We start from the raw sequence: 18,216 nt of genomic DNA, 5'->3' as shown, positions 1-18,216 counted from the left end.
CCAAAATCAAAAGCACATAAACAGTTTACAATTTTATTTTCTCTAGAAATGAAATCACATGATTCTCAGAGTCGTAGAAATTATACACAAATATTTATTCAAGAGGTTTCTTTAGGGATCAGCGGGGACACCACACAGCAGGGGGATGGATACATGTTCCTCAACGTCGTATAAGCCAATATGGTGGCACAGAAACCATGACGTAACGAACTACGATTATTATGTTGCCTTAAAGGTGGCCTCCTGCGTGAAGTCTCTTTTAATATATGCGACATTCTGCAACATTTATAACTAAAAGTCTATTTTATCCTCTACCTCTGGTTCCCTCAGTGGGAAGACAGGTTACTGTCCAGCCAGAACTATTGTAAATGCCAATTGACAACCCCTTGGAAACTGCCCTTGAAATGCAGTGCACAACCACACGAAGACGGTAATTGGGGGTGGATGTCATTTTTGCAGATAAATAATAGGGTAAGAATTATATTAGTTGGCAAAAAAAAGTACTGGGACTTGCAATGAGATTTCTAGTGTTTTTAAAGCCAAAGAGATATTCCAGTATTCAACATCATAAAAAATATTTCTGAACATGTGAACAGCTCATTGTAAGGTAGCTGCTAAACACTTGCAGGAATTACATTTATTATTATCATCAAGTCAGCACAAAACCTCATAATTTTGATGCAGTTGAATTCTTTTGCTGGAACAACAGTAAAATACTTCACATGAAATAATAATTGTAAAAGAATCATCATGTGTCCTTTAAAATTCAAAACTAAGAAATGTACTTTAATGTCAGTAGATTATTTTTTTTATTTGGGAGATCTTTTATTAAACAAACAAAAACAAATTAGTTATAGGAACCTAATTTCTCAGACATTACAATAACTTAAAAACGCCAAGAAACCACAAAAGGTATATACACTGAACTGCTTTCATCCATGACAGAGATCATAAGCTCCTCACATAGACACAACAGAAGTCAATTCAGAAAATTATGATGAAGATGCAAAACAATAAGAAAAACAGCTGGTTCTGAAGCAGGACCATTACTGCACCATTTCTTGAACCGGAGTCTCAATAGTTTCCACATTTTACTCTTTGCTAGAAGCTTCCAAGACAGTTGTTGATACTTCCAACTACAAAATAGCACAAAAATATATAATAATGAAACAATTAAGACAAAAAGTTTAGATATGGTTAAACAGCAAGATAAAAAGGAATAATGGACAAAGAGAAATGGTGAGTATGAGAGAGACATGGAAGCACAGGAACAGTGACCTACCACACAATGTTAAAGGCCATGAAATGCGGTCAACAGTGTTTGAAGCACTGCATGTAACATGCTGCAACATACTATAAGAGACACAACTACTTTTGAGGCAATGCCATGATCACTCTGTCTTTTCATGCTTCCCTGTTCAGCCTTTGTATATATTTATCCATATTGTATACTTGTACCCATTGTGAGGTCTTGCTCATTGCTGTGAGCAGCAATTCTAAGGATCCTTTGTATATTGTGTTTCCTTTGGTTGTGACTACATTTTCATTTTCATACTTATGGCTTACAGTTTTGGATCCTCCCTGTCTCTTTAGTTTGCTAGGTTTGAATGGCCTGTTGGATTACTTGACATCACATTTCCCTTTTGAACTACAAGCTGGATTCTACCTATTGTTCTGATTACTGAACATGTACTATTAGGGCGCGTGTGACTGGGTCTGCAACTCTGTGCTGTTCTTTGTTACAGCCATGAGCTTCCTAATTATTTGAGAGGCAAAGAGGCTATTAACCTAATACTTACATCATTCCCATTATGAATACTTACATCTCGTGATGCTTTGTTATTAGTGTCATCACTTTTAACACTTGGCCCACTGAGTGCAGTTCTTAAATGCTCTGGATTCGTCTTTGCGTGTGTTGATGCCTCATTTTCCTCCTTTGCAATATCACTGGTGAAAGGTTCATTCTCTTTATGCTGCGATGACTCTGCAACTCTGACCACCTGCTGGTTGTCTGCCTCATCTCCACTGTACAGATTCTCTGCATTCCGTAAGGTTTCCACATACACTCGCTGTCTGTTTTCTTTTGGCCTAATGTGTCTCCTCTGGTGAACTTCAGGACTGCTGTGACCTTGGTTGCACATCTGATTGGTTCTATTGCCCTCCTGGCCTGGGTGCACTCTGGGCTGCAAAATGCGGTCAGCGTCACCTCGTGCCCAGGGGTTCCTGTCCTCCACTTCATCTACCTCCCTCAGTGGAGGGCAAGGAGGGTGCTGCACAGCAGGGAGTGGAGGGTCCCTTCGCCCACCTCGCAGTGGTCTAAAAACAGCATGCTGGATAGCTGCTTGGGTACTGCCATACATAAACACCTGAGGAGGTTAAGAGTTATTCACTTTGCAGTTGTACTGAAAAATTCATGAGCTAAGTTGCAATAGCTTGACCAAAAAAAATGTACCCGGACAATTGACTGAGTGCTGAAATCACATTGAAATTTGTACATCCACAGAAAGAAAGGGTGTGTGTTACTTCACAATTAAAAAATGTTTTGTTTAATGGTGCCCTATTACCTAGTGTGACAGTTTGCAGTGGTCCAGGAATAAATCAAAAAAAGCATTTGTTATTTGGAAAGCTTACTGGAATGAACAGTTATTGCTTACACAGTTAAATACAAAGCCAGACAGCATTTCTGAGCACTTCTTACCAAGATACTGAGCACAATAGTGACAAGCACAGGTATTTGGAGAGGGAGAGGGAGGTCTTTAAGCAAGGCTCTGAGAAATTCACTAATGCCTTGTCCAATGTGCTTCAAAGGGTCTGTAATAAATGTGATGATGGTGATAGTGATGGCCTATGAAGACAGAAAAATCAAACAGGTAGGTATTTCATTTAGTAATGTTTCAAATAACTCAAACAGCATAACTAAAAAGTATGAACCTTGGTTGGAGGCACCATCAAGATGGGGTTCACCATGAGAACTTCGTAGTATTGCTTACAAGGATCATCCTGAAGAGTCCATGTGGTTCGAAACCACTCTAAGAGGATACACAGACAATAATAAACCACAAGCCACAGTAAACCTGTACTTTTTTTTTTTACTTTCAAAAATTGTTCCCAATTAGTCACCAATTCCCATTCGTGTAAGCCTGCACAATACAGGTGATAGCCCCACCTATTCTAGGAGAGTGAAGGCCAACACACCCCCACGTTTGAAGCATATGAAGGGACCCACTATATCTTTAATAGTGCTATTCACACAGCACTGCAGAGTAGCACAACAGGGGGCTGTCTACCAGGGCACCAGATCAATTTGGTGATTTGCACATTGTATTACCAATAAGTAAAAATGAATCATGTTATCCTTGCCAAGACAGAACACTCATGCATGGTGAGTTTCAAGACAACAAAGGCAAAAACACACAGTTGTCTCCTGTTCTCACCCCTGAGATTATCTATCCAGTCAATTTTCTTAAGTCCAGTACACTTCTCATTCACATTCTCCATCTTTATAATATCAGCCTGGTGTTTAGCAAATTCGATCTGGAAAAAAGCAAACGCACAAAGCCAACACAATTATTTAAAATCAATGGCTATAAAAACACCATTAAACTAAAAAAAAAACCCAAAAAACATCCATTTTTTATACAAATCTGTACAAGTTATAGTATATATTCACAATAATAAGCCATGAGCTGGATACATATTTTAAAAGTGTACAAGGAAAGTAGTCATTCTGGTGAAGTGTGAATTAATATAAATAACATTAAGTTGGACTCTACCTTGTAGAGATATAGCCAGTTCCACACCAAGCTAATGACAAAACATACGGCAAACATTCTCTTAAACTGCACAAACCAGGAGACTGTGGACCACATCTCAGTGCAGATAATGAGCACAATAATCAAGATAAAGAAGGAGACCTGTATAAGAAAAAGTGTGAAGTGTCAAAATATTTAATTACAGTGGAGTTAAGATTGTCACATCAACAGTTACTGTAAAGTTTTGTTCACAGGGCAAATGTGATCTTTTCATCAGGTCTTTTTTCACCTTAATGACAGTTTCCAGCTCCACACCAAAAGTATCCTCAAAGCGCCATTTCCAAGCCTCATAGTCATGGAGTTTAAAGTTGATCAGTATTTGACTAAGAGCTTCATCCAAAGCCCCTGTTCTCCAGGTTCCGTCGTGATTCAGAAGATTCTTGATCTCTGTGACCCCTTGCTTTGACAGCTTTACTTCAGCATCGTAGTGCATGACAGCATTAATATCAGTGGGCTGCAAGTTCAAACAAACAGTGCATGAGTGGTACAGAAATATGGCAAGAAGGGAATGGTTTATAGCTCCTATGGTATTATTATACCAAGTCAAGTTTCTCAATTTTCTTCAGAAGCTTTTTGAGAAAGCGCTTGAACACTGGAGAACATATTTGCTTTTGGGAGGAAAATGCTGCACTCCTTTTGTGCCCTTCAAGCTAGAAGAGATACAATAAAGGAAAATATGATCAGTGAACTAAAATGTTTTAGATTACATAAAATTGCTGAATTATACTAATTAGACTACTCCATGTCTTGCATTTGCACTGATTGTGCTTTTTAAGGTTACATATTTGTATCCGAAAGTTGTCAGCACACTTGAGGAAAACAGCAATCAAATAATAATTAACAAAACTTGCAGAAATCATAATTTCTCATTTCTCAGCAGACAGACACAGATCATTTCAGGTTTACATATTCACAAATGATGCTTTCTTCCATATAAGTATATACGTATAAATATATGTAAGTATAAGTATATGTTTCAAAACCTTTTACTGAAATTTATCAGTTAGCATTCCTTAATTAGGCTAAATAAAATTCTACACAAATACAATGAGCTTAATTTAAACATTTCAGTGGTTCTCCCAGATACATATACACATCTCCATTGCATAAAAGACTCACCTCTCTTTGTACCCTTTCCAACATGTTGGTACACTGTGAAATGTCCAAGCACTGTTCCACTTGACTACCATCTGAAACGAAGTCTCTTCTTTTAGTGGGTACATGACTGTTGCTGAAGACCTATAAAACAACAATGGTAGCTTCAAGAACATAAACTGGTCATCTGCTGTATGTTTCATAGGGGTGTGCATCTCTCCCTTACAAGACTATCCGATACGGAGATTTTATATATCTCCTCCGGACTACCAGCAGTTCAATTTTGTCCTCCAGAGTATTTAGATTTCTCCCACACCCGAACTAACTCCTTTTGTTCTTTAAAGAGGACATTTAGAACTTTTAAATGATACCAATGTTACGGGGGTGGGGTTTTGGCAACTTCCTCTTCAAAGAAAATGGCATCCATCAGCACAAGCTGCTTTTAAGGAAAGAAGAAAAGTAAGTGCTTATTAATTATCATTGAGCAAATTTTGTCTTGAAATGTTATGTTTTATATGAATCTCCTAAGAACACTTTAAACCATTTTCTAATGTAATATAACAATATATTACTTTGATAGGAGAGTGTTTAAAAAATGTCCTCCACAATGGACATTTGTACTTATTAGTTACATTTTGTTCTCTGTATTTTCAACTGAGAAGGGACCGTCAATGACCTTGATATTTCAGATGAGGACAAAAACAAACAGAGACCTCTTGTGGAAAGTCAGGCCCCTTCTGAACAAAGTGAGGCAAGGGTGTCTAAATCAGCTTAGAACAGGAAAATTGTCCATTGATGAGCAAATGATTCCATTTACTGGTTGCTGCCCAATTTGCCAGTATGTACCTGGCAAACCATACCTGACTGGATTGAAGGTGTTTGTCTTGGCCACACCAAGTGGTATGGTCTTAGAGTTTGTGGTTTACCAAGGTAAGACCACCTTTAGAGTCACAAAGGTGACACAATTGGGCATTGGAGAACAAGCTGTCCTTCATTTAGCTGAGATTGTTCCCAGAGGAACCCACCTATTTTTTGACAGATTCTTTACAACTGTCAATCTCCTGGACACCATGATGGAGAAAGGCTTGGGAGGTACAGGAACTCTCATGAAGAACAGAATCCCAAAGGAGTGCAACATTATAGGGGATCAGGCCATCAAAAAGAAAGGAAGAGGGGCATCTGAGATGGTGGTCAGGCGAGATCCTGAACTTGCTGTCATCAAGTGGTTTGACAACAAACCAGTGGTCATGGCATCCTTTGCCTATGGCATTGAGCCACAGGACACATGCAATAGATGGTCTAAGAAATAGAAAAGGTATGTCCAGGTGTCAAGACCAGTGCCAATTGCTGAGTACAACAAAAACATGGGTGGTGTGGACATGGCCAACAGGATGCCAAGTTTCTATAGGATGGCCACTCACACTCAGAAATGGAGAGTGTGTACAATTTTCCAGTTTTTTGATTTGGCATACACCAATGCATGGCTTCAGTACAAGACTGACTGCCAAGTTCTGGGAAAGAAACCGCTGAAGTTTCTTGAATTTAAATTGCTCCTTGGTAAGCAGATGAATACTCAGGTCCAAGTAGGAATCTCCAGTGAGAGTGAAGATGACTACACTCCCCCATGCAAAAGTGGAAACCTCAGCCAAATGCAGCTGAGACACTATGGGGCCATCCATCTCCCAAAGATGGTGGATGAAACACATGCATCACAGGTGTGGTTGCAACAGCAAAATGTATGTTATGTTTACAAAGTGCAAGATCTTCCTCTGTGTTTCAAAGAAAGTAAATTGCTTTTTGAAATATCATACTCCATAAACATAACTCCATAACATCAAAATACAAACATTAGACATACACTAGAAAAGAGTTATGTATAGATTAGCTCAGATGTCGGTAAATCTTATGACAATTTGGTATTTTCTTTGGGATTGCTTTACTTGGGATTGATTCAGTTTCATAGGTAGCATGTTCAGATGTCCACTGTAGTGGACACATTATATTTTTAAAATAAAAGATTTTTTTAAAAATAAAAATGTTTTCAGTATGCTCATTGCCTTCCAAACAATTGGGGAAGTTAAAAAAATAATTGGGAGACATACATACATACACACACACATATACACACATATATACATTATACGTAACGATTCTGTGTGATTCAAAGCGATCCGATGCAATCTAGTGCGGTTTTTAACATTTGTTCAATTCTATAAAAGTGCATTGAATACCTTTCATGTAGATATACTTAATAAATGAATCTCAATTTTTATAGTTACATCATGGCATAGAAAAAGGTAGACAAATTCATTTCAGACTTGTCATTATGTTTCTTTCCAACAGACCTAGTTGGACAGTAAAGACTTGCTATATGAAAAAAACATTTTGACCTCATAAACCGATGTGTCTCACACACTCATGATCAGGTTCCTCACCATGACAGTTAGGGGGAGAAATACGAAAAGTAGCCATTACAAATATTATAATATTATAAACACATAACTCTTAGCCCTTCAGTATATTGCAAATCACTGATTTGTGGCTAAATTGTGGTTGAAAAAAGTGATTACTTAAACGCTGCTTTAATCACCTTACAAGAGGTGACCAGACTTTTGTCCAATTTCCCATTCTTTTAATAAAGTCCAAAGGTCTTCCAAACTTTAGATTTTAAATTTGACTTAGCACCGCAAACGTTACTCACGTAGAAGGTCGACACTAGTTACAGTGCAAATTAATTAGCGAATGGTGGTCATTTAATTTTGAAAACAAGATGGCTTGTAAAGATAAATCAGTGAGTCTTCCGCAGTATCTTAGATTGTATTCAAGTAGAATTACATCAAAGCTTGAGTAAACCGACTCGTAACTTTAAAATCGAGTCATCGATCGGTTCGTGGTACTTTTACCAGTTGTACGATACGGATGGTGGTACGGATCCAGTTCTCCGCGTATCGATGTATCCGCATATTTAACATTAAAGCCAGTTTCCGGTTCATATCTGTGAATCATTACACCCCGAATGTTTCCGCAATATGCAGAAGCTTCAAAAATATCCACGGAACATTTTACCTCGTCGGGATCTTTCATGCTTTTTGAAGTGGCATCGTAGTTAAGCATGTTGTATGGGTCAATCCATTCATCATCGTTAGCAATCACAAAAAAGCTACAGACAGCGAGAAAACTGTAAGCGCCCAATAGCCAAACGTCTGATATTCTCATGATTAGCATCAAGTAAAAGGCAATGATAGTCAGCTAGTCCACAAACTACTCATTTTCATACGCCAACATCTCACTCGTATCAAGAAGCTACGATAGCGAGATATTTGACTACAAATGCTAAAGGCAGAATTTACTATACTGACTCCAAAATGAAACTAAAACTAAACTTTGGTCAGTTAAACTAGCTGTAGCAAATAGCTAGCTAGCTAACCTAATGAAAATACGCTAAATAGTCAGCAATTTCTCTAGCTAGCTAATTAAGCAACATTGCAAATAGATGCTAGTTGCAGTAAAATGTATTAAGATTTTAACCTAACTAATATAAACACTGAGTTAAAACCGCACAGCAAGCCCCATAACCTAACTAGCCGGTTAGTTAGCTAGCCAAGATGTAAACATTGCCGTAAATTGTTAACAGTGCCGCGAAGATCGGATGTTAATGTGAGTGACGCATTTCTTCTCTTGACAGCTGGGCACGTCCATCGTTTGCTAACGACGAGCAAATTATTGAAAGTAATGTGGACGTATATGTAGAAAATGTAACAAATATTTTTCTATTTAATCCTTTGTCTTTTGAATCAGATAAAACAAAAATTGTATCTTTATTGTCATTATTGCCATTTTAAAAGGCTCAGATTAAATATTCAAATGATCAAATAAACTTTACATTTTAAATCAGTTTTATTACATTCAGTGCTTGACAGCATGTGCAATGATTTTTTCTTCTTCATTTGATTGCTAATAGAGAGACCAAAATAAATAACCATACCATAAAACTTTCATCTACATTTGGATGAAGATAATCTAAACCTTCAGAAATATATCCTAAAAATTTACAGTAGTGGTGTTTATTTAAAAGACAAAACTGGCTTAATTTTTGCAATTGAATTAAATACATAAAACACTGTGTTAAACATTCACCTGTTATACTGTAATCTGTGGTGAAATTAATTTTAGCAGCATGCTTGGTATTTAGTAAAGCAAATATACTAGAAATGTGTGACAAGCCAGTACCTTGCTTAGCATTTACACAATTTTATAAAAGGCAGTATTACAACACACAACTTCATTAAGACTACCTATGGACCACCAAACTGAAGGCACCAAATATTTCACAACAAATTTACTTGTCCAATTTTCATCATGTAAACTATATGCTGTATAGCTCAGTAATTATATTCAACAAAATGTAGCAATTTCTTATTTATTGTGCCATAGACATAGATGACAACTTGCTCCGGTTAGCAGCAAACACGCAATGATGATTGCTTTTATTTAAAAGTGGCCAAATTAATTTAAAGTTACTAGGAAATTACCATTTATTTAAACAACACAAATATTAAAAAGAAGTGATGTTACTCAGGCAAGCAAATACACAGCTATATCCTTACTTATCTCCATAATCAGTTGGGTGATCCTTCTGTTTGTTCTAGAGTATAAGTGACAGCTTTAGCCTTTCCTTCTCCGAGAGATTTACGGGTTATGTGCCCACAGAGTGACAGTCTTGTCTGCAGAAGAGGACAAGAAGGAGAGGTCTCTTGTGTGCCACCGGCACTGGATCACTTTGTCCTTATGTTCGCCAGCCACCGTTACTGGGAGCGGCTTGGTTAGGTCCCCTGAGGACAAAAACACTATGAACTACCAGCTTTGAAACAACCAGTAAAGGATATATCTTTAAGTAGGTCAGCAAATCTCAGGGATCAATATGTATAAAGTAATCTCTGCAATTTCTGATATGCTAAAAAGGAAGAATAATTTGGAAAAAAATATGTTGCACTTTAGCATTTATAGTGTAGGAGAGGTGCAGCTTTGTTCATCACATAGCCAACTCTGAGACATAAGGAAGGGCTCTTGCACAATGCCGTACTACTTACCTTGTAGATCAGTGATCATGACTTTGTTGTCATAGGAACCAGTCAGTAAGTAGTGTGCTCCAGGGGAGAAACGAACCGAGCGAATGTCACTGGTGTGGGGGCGGTACGTCTGTACCGTCCGGCCACCTCTGATGTCATACAGCATGCAGCGGCAGTCTTCCAATCCCACAGCCAGGAGCCGGCCACTAGGGTCCACTGCCACCGAGGCCACAGCACTTCCTGAGTTTTGATCAGAACACAATTTCACTGTCTGCAGAAAGTCTTATGTTTTGCTGCAATATTCAAGGCAATTCAATTAAAACCAAAACATTAATTTACAGCATCATTTACAACCAATATTATCCACCCATCACACATAATGCACTTGCTCACTATAGATTCTTTTTTTCATTACATAAATACCCACCAGTCCCATGTAGGGTGGTCCCAATGACTTTCACACAGCTGGGAACACGCAGGTCCCAGAATCGAATAGTCTTATCCTGAGAGCCAGAAGCTACCAGCCAACCACCCCAAGTATAGAGGGATAGAATGTGCCCTAAAAATATAGAGGTTACATTTGTTTTCCAAGTCCTTTTTCACTAATAGGGTCATGTTACAGATTATTACATGTTATGATCATACCAGAGTGCGTATACCTGTATGCCCACTGAGTGCGTGCAAGCCCTGTCCTCTTTGGCAATCAGTGGTGTAGATGTTACAGTCTCCTGCTCCAGCACTGATGAGGATGGCCCCACCACTCTCCGGGCCCTCCATAAACACCAGGTCACGGATGGTCCCATCATGCATGCTGAATTCCAGATCTGGGCCTAGGAATGGTTACACATGCACAAACAAATACACAGTCATTAAACTGCCCCTGGCATCCACAGGGAACTAAGCAATGAACTGAGCAAATTTTGAAACACAGAAAACACTTGTGGTGATTACGTCAAAGTTAAACAAGTTCAAACAAATCCTGCCATGATTGTTTCACCCAGTTGATTTCAGTAATTAAGATTTCACAGCCTCGAGACACATTTTGATAAACTTCCTAAGGACTTAGTTGCTCCACGTGCTCCATCCACCACTGCATGGACTGACATATGGTCAAGTTCAGTCAGATGCCATCTCAGACCATTCCCTAATTTCATTTAAAATTACATGAGCCACAATATAGTAACCTCACCTCACTATCATACCAGACACACGATCATGTCAACCACTGCATCTAGATTTATTGCGAACCTCATTTGTGACTAGGATACCCTCAAACCCCACGGAAGTTGATCAAATAACAATGCTTAGAATCAGTATTCCGCTGCAAACTCAATGATGTTGCTCCACTTAAGAATAAAAAAAAAAAAAAAAAAAAAAAAAAAAAAAAAAAAAAAAAAAAAAAGAAGAAGTACCTTGTTATGAGCACAATCGCAATTTAAAACAAAATATATAAAAAAACCAAATAGAACGCAAAACATCACCACACTATGCTTGCATGGAAGGAGAGCCTTCTCAAGTATAGAAAAGCACTTACCACTCGACCCTAATAGAAAATAACAAAAATAATACTAGATTTCTTTTTAGTACAATTGCACATCTAACTACGAATAAAACTGACACCAATGCTCAGTTTAAACATCACACAATGAGTTCATGAATTTCTTTGATGAGAAAATTAAGTACATTAGAGATAACATTAAGAGTATTAACATGACATCAGGCAGCTACTTGGAGATCAGAACAACAAAGCCAAAGTTAACTCTAGAATCCTTTACACCATCCAAGAACTTACATCTCTGATCTCGTGCTCAAAATGTTCCACTTGCTTGCTAGATTCACTGCCCAGTTTCTTAAGGAAATCTTACCTGAAGTAATTGAACCTTCCCCATGAACCTTGGTTACATTCATAAAACATTCAAATTAGCAGTAATTGGACCACTTATCAAAAAAAAAAAAAAAAATCTATGTTTACTGTCAAATCACAGGCCAATTTAACCTTCCATTTATTTCCAAGATCCTAGAAAAAGCTGTAGCTCAGCTCAGCAGCTAAGGTCATATCTGAATCAGAACCAGATACATGAAGCCTTTCAGTCAGGGTTTAGGCCTAATCACACTAAGGATACGGCACTAATTAAAGTAGTTAATGACCTGTTGTTGGCTTCTGACAAGGGTTATGTCTCTTTGCTTATATTGCTTGATCTGAGTGCAGCATTTTACACTATAGATCACAACATTTTACTAGATAGACTCGAAAATGTTGGGATTAGGGGAATAGCCCTTTCCTGGTTTAAATCTTATCTAGCTGGTTGATACTAGTTTGTTAGCATAAATGGAGACTTCAGCATACAACAAGGTAAACTATAGTGTTCCACAAGGATCTGTTTTCGGGCCTTTGCTTTTTTCTTTATATATTATTAACTCTAGTTGACATACATAAACATTGTCCTTGTATCCACTGCTACGCTGAAGACACTCAGCTACATGTCTCAGCCAAAGCTGGGGACATATCATCTTAGTATTACTGACAAATGCATAAAGGATGTCAGACACTAGATATTGGGGAACTTTCTCTCACTTAATCTTGACAAAACAAATGCATCCATTAGGCTCAGAGACAGCTAGGTCCTCGCTCTCTAATTACTCTATGAACCTCAATGGTTTCCCAATCACATCTTCTCTAACAGTTATAGATCTTGAAATTATTATGGATCCCAGTCTCTCGTTCAAAGATCATGTAAATAATATTTCTAGGACTGCCTTTCTCCACCTTAGGGACATTTCAAAGATTAGGAACAAGCTCTCCTCACATAATGCAGAAAGGTTAGTCCATGCATTTATTACTTCAATATTGGACTACTGTAATGCCTTACTATCTGGCTGTTAATTGCCTAAACAAGTTCCAACTAGCCCAAAAATGCAGCAGCCAGAGCTCTTCCTAGATCTAGAAAATTTGATCACATCACTCATATCTTAGCTACTTTACATTGGCTCCCAGTTAAATTTCATATGGATTATAAAATACTTCTAATGACCTACAAAGCACTAAATGGTCTTGCCCCACAGTATCTCAGAGAACAGTGCATTACGATCCACCATGTCCATGATCCATGTGAAATTATACCAATACCTGTAGCATTGCAGGTGTTAGCATTAAAAGGCAGGACTTTGACATATTTGTCGTTGGAGCCAGTAGCCAGAAGCTGGCCACAGGCACTCCATGCCACACAGTAGATGGAGCCTTTATGGTGCTTGTTCCGTTTGAAGCAGATGTCTGGCTGCCTCACTGGACTTTCAGTGCTGAGTCAAAAAGATCAGAGACTGAATTGCATACACAACATATTTAGCATATTTCATATAAATTTCATGCCATAATACTATACATACTATATGTTTGCTCAAACTGTGCTTTTGTAGAAAAATACATATTATCTAGAACTGAATTATTGCGGGGGGGGGGGGGGGGTGTTCTGTTTGCAATAGTCTTCTGAATGCAGTAGTTGTGATTATAATGACTAGGAGCTAGAGAGCAGAATACCTGGCACTCAAGTTCTGAGGGTAGGTGCACACACGCAAGGTTTTGGAGTTGGAGCCCACAGCATAGAGCATTCCAGACGGATGAAACGCAACCGCTCGCACAGCTTGTGTGTCTTCCAACGTGTGCACCACTAAGAACCGTGACTTACTTTTCTCATCCTGAAATGCACTGTAACGTCATACCAACAGCTTACACACTCCACCCAGTTAAAGTGCTAACAGATATTACCAAACTATGCTACAGAACCAAATGGGGATGAAATGGAGGAATTTAATGTGTGGGTAAAACGGAGAAAGTGGATGGCTGCTGTTTAAATGTAAAATTTAAGGCTCATCCCACCTCCTGCTGACCTGCACTGGGGACTCGTCAAGGGAGGGCATGTACAGAGTGCCTCCCCTCTGTGGGGTGCTGCTGGTGACGGCAGGTCTGTCTCTGCTCGAGGCTTCTGGAGGGGTGCACGTCTGGGCAGCTTTAGCTGCTGGAGTGCTGTTACACTGGTGGGCCAAGGCCTGCACATCCTCTCCCAGGTCCCCCATGCCAACATTCAGTTCCTCCAACTTCTGAATAGACCTACCCAAACACAAGCCCCATGGCAGCCACTCATTTAGAATGGTATGAAGAACGGTTGGTTTTGAACATTTTAGAAGCATTCTGTGATATTCAGGCTGTGCCTAAAACACAAAAGGTTCCTTAAGGCAAAGTTAAAAATTAAACACGCTGAATATTTCTTATCATCTTTGTTTAGGTTACATTGCTTTTTTTCTCATCTGTTTTTAAATCTATTAAGTTTTGTATAAAAATCAGCACAGAGTATATTCCTTCTGTTTCCTCTGTTTGGTACTCACATAATGTGAATAATGTTTAAGAAAATGGCAGGACTTCCATTGAATATCTCATCCGTATATTCACTCAACAGTTCGAAGTATTTCTGACCTGCTGAGGAAGGTGTGTGTTAGGTTGTGCTGGCCGGCAGTGGTGTGCTGGTCGGCCTGCTCCACACCTCCCTCCAACAGCATCTGCTGGTAGAGCTGTGTCTGCTGTTGCTTCTGTTCCAGGTGCTGCTGCACTCTGAGCCGCTGTCGCTGGAACTCCTGTAGCTGCTCCTACATGCATATACACCCACGAACAGGCGCTGTCAGGCCATCACACTCATCTCGTCAACCACATAAGCTACTGCCTTAAGGATATTTCTCGTGACATGCACAAACACACTCTTAAATACACAAACTGTCAAATACAGTCTTTCAAAAGGCCATGGATGTATAAAAAGTGATCACTTTAAAGTTGGTGTAAAATCATGTCTTCATGTATAAATGAAAAGATCCACAGAGTTAATGGCATTTTCCCCTAAGGGCATTGCCCTATAACACTATTCAGCTTTATGAGTAGATGATCATTATATAGATTTACATTTACCTGATGCTTTTATCCAAAGCGACTTACAATTATGAGTGAGTACAACTTGAGCAATTGAGGGTTAAAGGCCTTGCTCAGAGGCCCAACAGTGACAACTCCGCAATGGTAGGGCTTGAACCAACAACCGTCTGATTACAATTCAAGTACCTTAACCACTGAGCTACCACTGCCCATGTAGATCTGAAACATTACCTCACTCTTCTCAACCGAATTACGAGGTTCCCCATTCATACCGGAGGCTCGAATGGGCTGGAGAGAGTTCAGCCCTTCTGAGGTTTTCAGTACTTCTTCTTGTGTGTGAGACCTGGACATACAGAAGCATTCATCAGCAAAACATCCACCTTGTGGTCCAAAGCCTGCATTTCTTAATGGCCTGACATGGATATGATCCAGTACAAACTGCAGGACTATAGTTAAATAGGTGCATCAGGAATAGACAGGTTCAGCCATATTGTCAGCTTCACTGAATAAAGTGACACCTCTGAGCAGCGAATATACTCACTGATCACAGGTGCAATTACAAGCATATAACAGCAAAATAAGAGAATAAAACAAAATCTGTGTTAAAATTTAATTAACCACCAATGACAAAGGGGCCCTACCTGTTTGGGGACCCAGCAAAGATGCTATTGTCTGCAATGCAACGGCTGCCATCCGCGCCAAAGTTAGCGAAGGAGTGTGACATGGGTGCCACCTCACCACCCTTTTTCTCCTTGCTGGCCAGGCCGTGTGATAGGCCATCTAGCGCTGGGTTGAGCGAGCGAGACATGTATGTATCTGCCGACTGTGGGCGCCTCAGCGGTGAGGTTGGGCATGGCGAGAGGCGGGCAAGCAGGGGCACCAGCAGATCAGCGCCCCTGGCTCGCACTGGCCTGTCCAGCCGGTCCACGTGCACGTGGAGTGTCTTTTGCTCGAAAGCACATGCGAACGCTGCCGCTGGCAGGTTCTGTAACCAAGACAGCACGCTCAGGTCAGGCTGTTCGCAGCCGGCGCCACTCAGCAAGTCGGCGGCCAGCACTGCCTCAGCCTGGGCAATCTGCTCGCCCGTGGCACGACTCTGGCAGAATTCCACACAGCACTCGTAGAGCACACCCTTGACCAGCAGCTGGAAGAGGCGATCGCCACTGGCACGGAAGCCCGCCTCACTCAGCTTGCGGTCGGCGGGGATGAACTCGGCAACCATGGAGCACGCCTCCTCGAAGCAGTGCACACGTGCCGTGCTCGGGTTCCAGTCGCGGAAGTCGGCGTGATGCGTGAGGCGCGGCAGTGTGAGGAGCAGACACAGCTTGCTGTAGGCCTCTTTGGATGGGCTGAACTCCTCCAGAGTGTGCAGGGACTTCACTGCCTCCTGCATGCTCAGCTCCAGCTGGGGCAAGGAGGGCAGGACAGTGAATAGCACTACTGTTCTAAACACTATGCTGAATGAGGGACACTACTGTAAAAAAATATTGGGACAAATCAAATATGCAGATACACCTACCCTATCTATATGTCTGTAAGGTGAATGTGTTCAGTGTGCTTATCTTTTGGTATAATGAGTGAGAAAGCTCAAATCAATGACCCTATTTCTTTTTAATAATACCCATTCCTTTTTCCTCATGTGCTGATATGCACAGAAAATTAACTCAAGACTGCACAATCACTTTTACACTATTCTCACTTTCACACATAACTCAACCAGACACACAAACTTACATTTTTAGGATCCTCTGATGCAGATATGGCATTATTCACATAAAGAGCTTCCAGAAATTTTTGCTTGAGAATGATGTAACGAAACCTTTGGGGGCAAAAAAAAAAGTGAGACAGCATTAACAACATAAATTGGTGGAATGCAGAGTAGCATGGGGGCACTCAGACTAGTGCATAGGCCAAATTTTATTGCTTCACCTCTTCTTGTCAAATTTGTCCAAGCATTCCAAAGGCTGAATGAACTGGAGAACTTCATCCCACTGGCCATCTAATATCAGTTGCCTTGGAGATAATTAAAAAAAAAAAAAGACCATAAGCAAATGACACACATGTGCATTTGCAACCCTTTTCAAATGGAACCTACCTAAGGAAGAGCATATCGTCTGAGTAGAGGCCATTGATGACACCACTCTCTTTCTCCAGAGCCAACATGCTGATGTGTAGCTTGCGGGTGTTGAGAAAGTCCAAGATCAGTTTGAGGATCTCTGCCTCTTTGATGTTAATAGTCTCTTCTGCAGTCATGGTGTTTAATTCCTATAGAATTCCATAAGCACAATACTGGTGAAAACACCCGACATACTACCACGCTATTACATGTCCAGTATATAAAGCACAGGATGGTTTTCATTCTTGTGAGGTCTTGTCAAGCTTGGCACATCTAATTAGAGTGGTGACTCAACTGGCGTTTTTCACAAGCTTGGATTCCCCACTCCAAATGTCGACTACTAAACTCGACAAACCAAACGCTTACAAACAAGCGGAACTTTCAAAATGGAAATGTACTGATTTAAAATAACTACATAACAAAGCATACCATACAGACCGCCATCATATACTGTTACCTCAGTCTGACCTCAACGTTGCTGCCTAGTGAGACTGCAACAACTTCAGTGCCATGCGGTAACGCCACCACGGCAGCTTACAAATGCTGTTACACTGGCTGGCTATGTAGCTAGCTACCTCTATTAAACAGCCATCGGGCTACTTAGCCACCGCCTGCTGAGCATGTTACTGAGACACTGTCATATTACTATTTTTTACAGCGACACAGTATGCAACTACAGATACGCAAGTCTTTATATAATTATAAACCTTTATATAATTCTGTTGTAATTTACCTGGACGTTAGCTAGCTAACTTTGTGTGCATGATTTGAACAACAGCTTGCTTGCTTGTTCTGGCGGTTTACTGTTTGGTTGTGGTTAGCACTAAGAGTGCGTTCGATAGCCATCACAAAACTGTTCTCCATAGGCGTTTTTAAAACCTTACCTAAAATCCTTAGCAAATAACATAAACCGTCGATTTATTCCTTTTGGCGCACTGCAAAAACCAGTTTTAATTCGAGCTCTGCGGTCCCTGACAACGTTGTATGCGTTTATCCTGGCAGTGCTGTTAACGTCCCCACCCACCAGCTGTCGGTTGCCAAACGGCTAACCGCAATCCACCAATCACAGCCAGGCAATAAACGCGATCCCAGGTACAGGATTCCATCTGGATTAGTGCGCCCGTACTGGACCAGTCATCTATGTCTGTCCATAAAGTGTGAAAGTAAAAGCGATTACACCATCACTGCTACTATGCTCACTAATCGCGACCA

At 40.1% G+C, this 18,216-nt stretch overlaps 2 protein-coding genes across 5 annotated transcripts; both read right to left on the bottom strand.

Annotated features, from left to right (window-relative positions):
* Positions 1-70: 70 nt before the first annotated feature.
* clcc1 (chloride channel CLIC-like 1) lies at positions 71-8,536 on the bottom strand. The gene is made up of 10 exons (XM_027024002.3): positions 7,974-8,536; positions 4,932-5,051; positions 4,352-4,462; positions 4,042-4,266; positions 3,774-3,914; positions 3,435-3,534; positions 2,932-3,029; positions 2,699-2,845; positions 1,824-2,366; positions 71-1,136 (listed from the first exon to the last, which is right to left on the bottom strand). The coding sequence occupies exons 1-10, from the start codon at positions 8,130-8,132 to the stop codon at positions 1,092-1,094; spliced, it is 1,689 nt and encodes a 562-aa protein (XP_026879803.2). The 5' UTR covers positions 8,133-8,536; the 3' UTR covers positions 71-1,091.
* Positions 8,537-8,756: 220 nt separating this feature from the next.
* wdr47b (WD repeat domain 47b) lies at positions 8,757-18,026 on the bottom strand. Of its 4 annotated transcripts, none has more exons than XM_027023974.3 (14): positions 17,889-18,026; positions 16,984-17,153; positions 16,818-16,901; positions 16,623-16,707; positions 15,530-16,293; positions 15,120-15,231; positions 14,445-14,614; positions 13,851-14,081; positions 13,512-13,679; positions 13,104-13,273; positions 10,636-10,806; positions 10,404-10,535; positions 9,998-10,216; positions 8,758-9,739 (listed from the first exon to the last, which is right to left on the bottom strand). In XM_027023974.3, the coding sequence occupies exons 2-14, from the start codon at positions 17,139-17,141 to the stop codon at positions 9,597-9,599; spliced, it is 2,607 nt and encodes an 868-aa protein (XP_026879775.2). In that variant the 5' UTR covers positions 17,142-17,153; positions 17,889-18,026; the 3' UTR covers positions 8,758-9,596. The 4 variants fall into 4 exon arrangements, with proteins under 4 accessions (XP_081564699.1, XP_026879775.2, XP_081564698.1 ...); XM_081708572.1 differs by lacking the exon at positions 17,889-18,026 and adding an exon at positions 17,462-17,523; XM_081708571.1 differs by lacking the exon at positions 17,889-18,026 and adding an exon at positions 17,434-17,516.
* Between the last annotated feature and the right edge of the window lie 190 nt (positions 18,027-18,216).

This window comes from Electrophorus electricus, chromosome 26 (genome assembly GCF_041902795.1).
Source record: "Electrophorus electricus isolate QZ-2024a chromosome 26, ASM4190279v1, whole genome shotgun sequence".
Taxonomy (NCBI): Eukaryota; Metazoa; Chordata; class Actinopteri; order Gymnotiformes; family Gymnotidae; genus Electrophorus; species Electrophorus electricus.
Note: the sequence above shows the minus strand (reverse complement) of the source record. Positions and strands in the feature narration are given on the sequence as shown.

Excerpts from the sequence above, each read along its gene's own strand:
- wdr47b (XM_081708571.1), bottom strand. Across the intron at positions 16,294-16,622 it reads CATCAGAGGATCCTAAAAAT|CTGGAGCTGAGCATGCAGGA; the intron begins GTAAGTTTGTGT and ends TCCTTGCCCCAG. Across the intron at positions 13,680-13,850 it reads CCAGTGCAGGTCAGCAGGAG|TGCATTTCAGGATGAGAAAA; the intron begins GTGGGATGAGCC and ends ATGACGTTACAG.
- clcc1 (XM_027024002.3), bottom strand. The coding sequence starts at position 8,132 with ATGCTAATCATGAGAATATCAGACGTTTGGCTATTGGGCGCTTACAGT. Across the intron at positions 3,535-3,773 it reads ACTGGCTATATCTCTACAAG|ATCGAATTTGCTAAACACCA; the intron begins GTAGAGTCCAAC and ends GCTTTTTTCCAG. Across the intron at positions 2,846-2,931 it reads TGATGGTGCCTCCAACCAAG|GCCATCACTATCACCATCAT; the intron begins GTTCATACTTTT and ends CTGTCTTCATAG.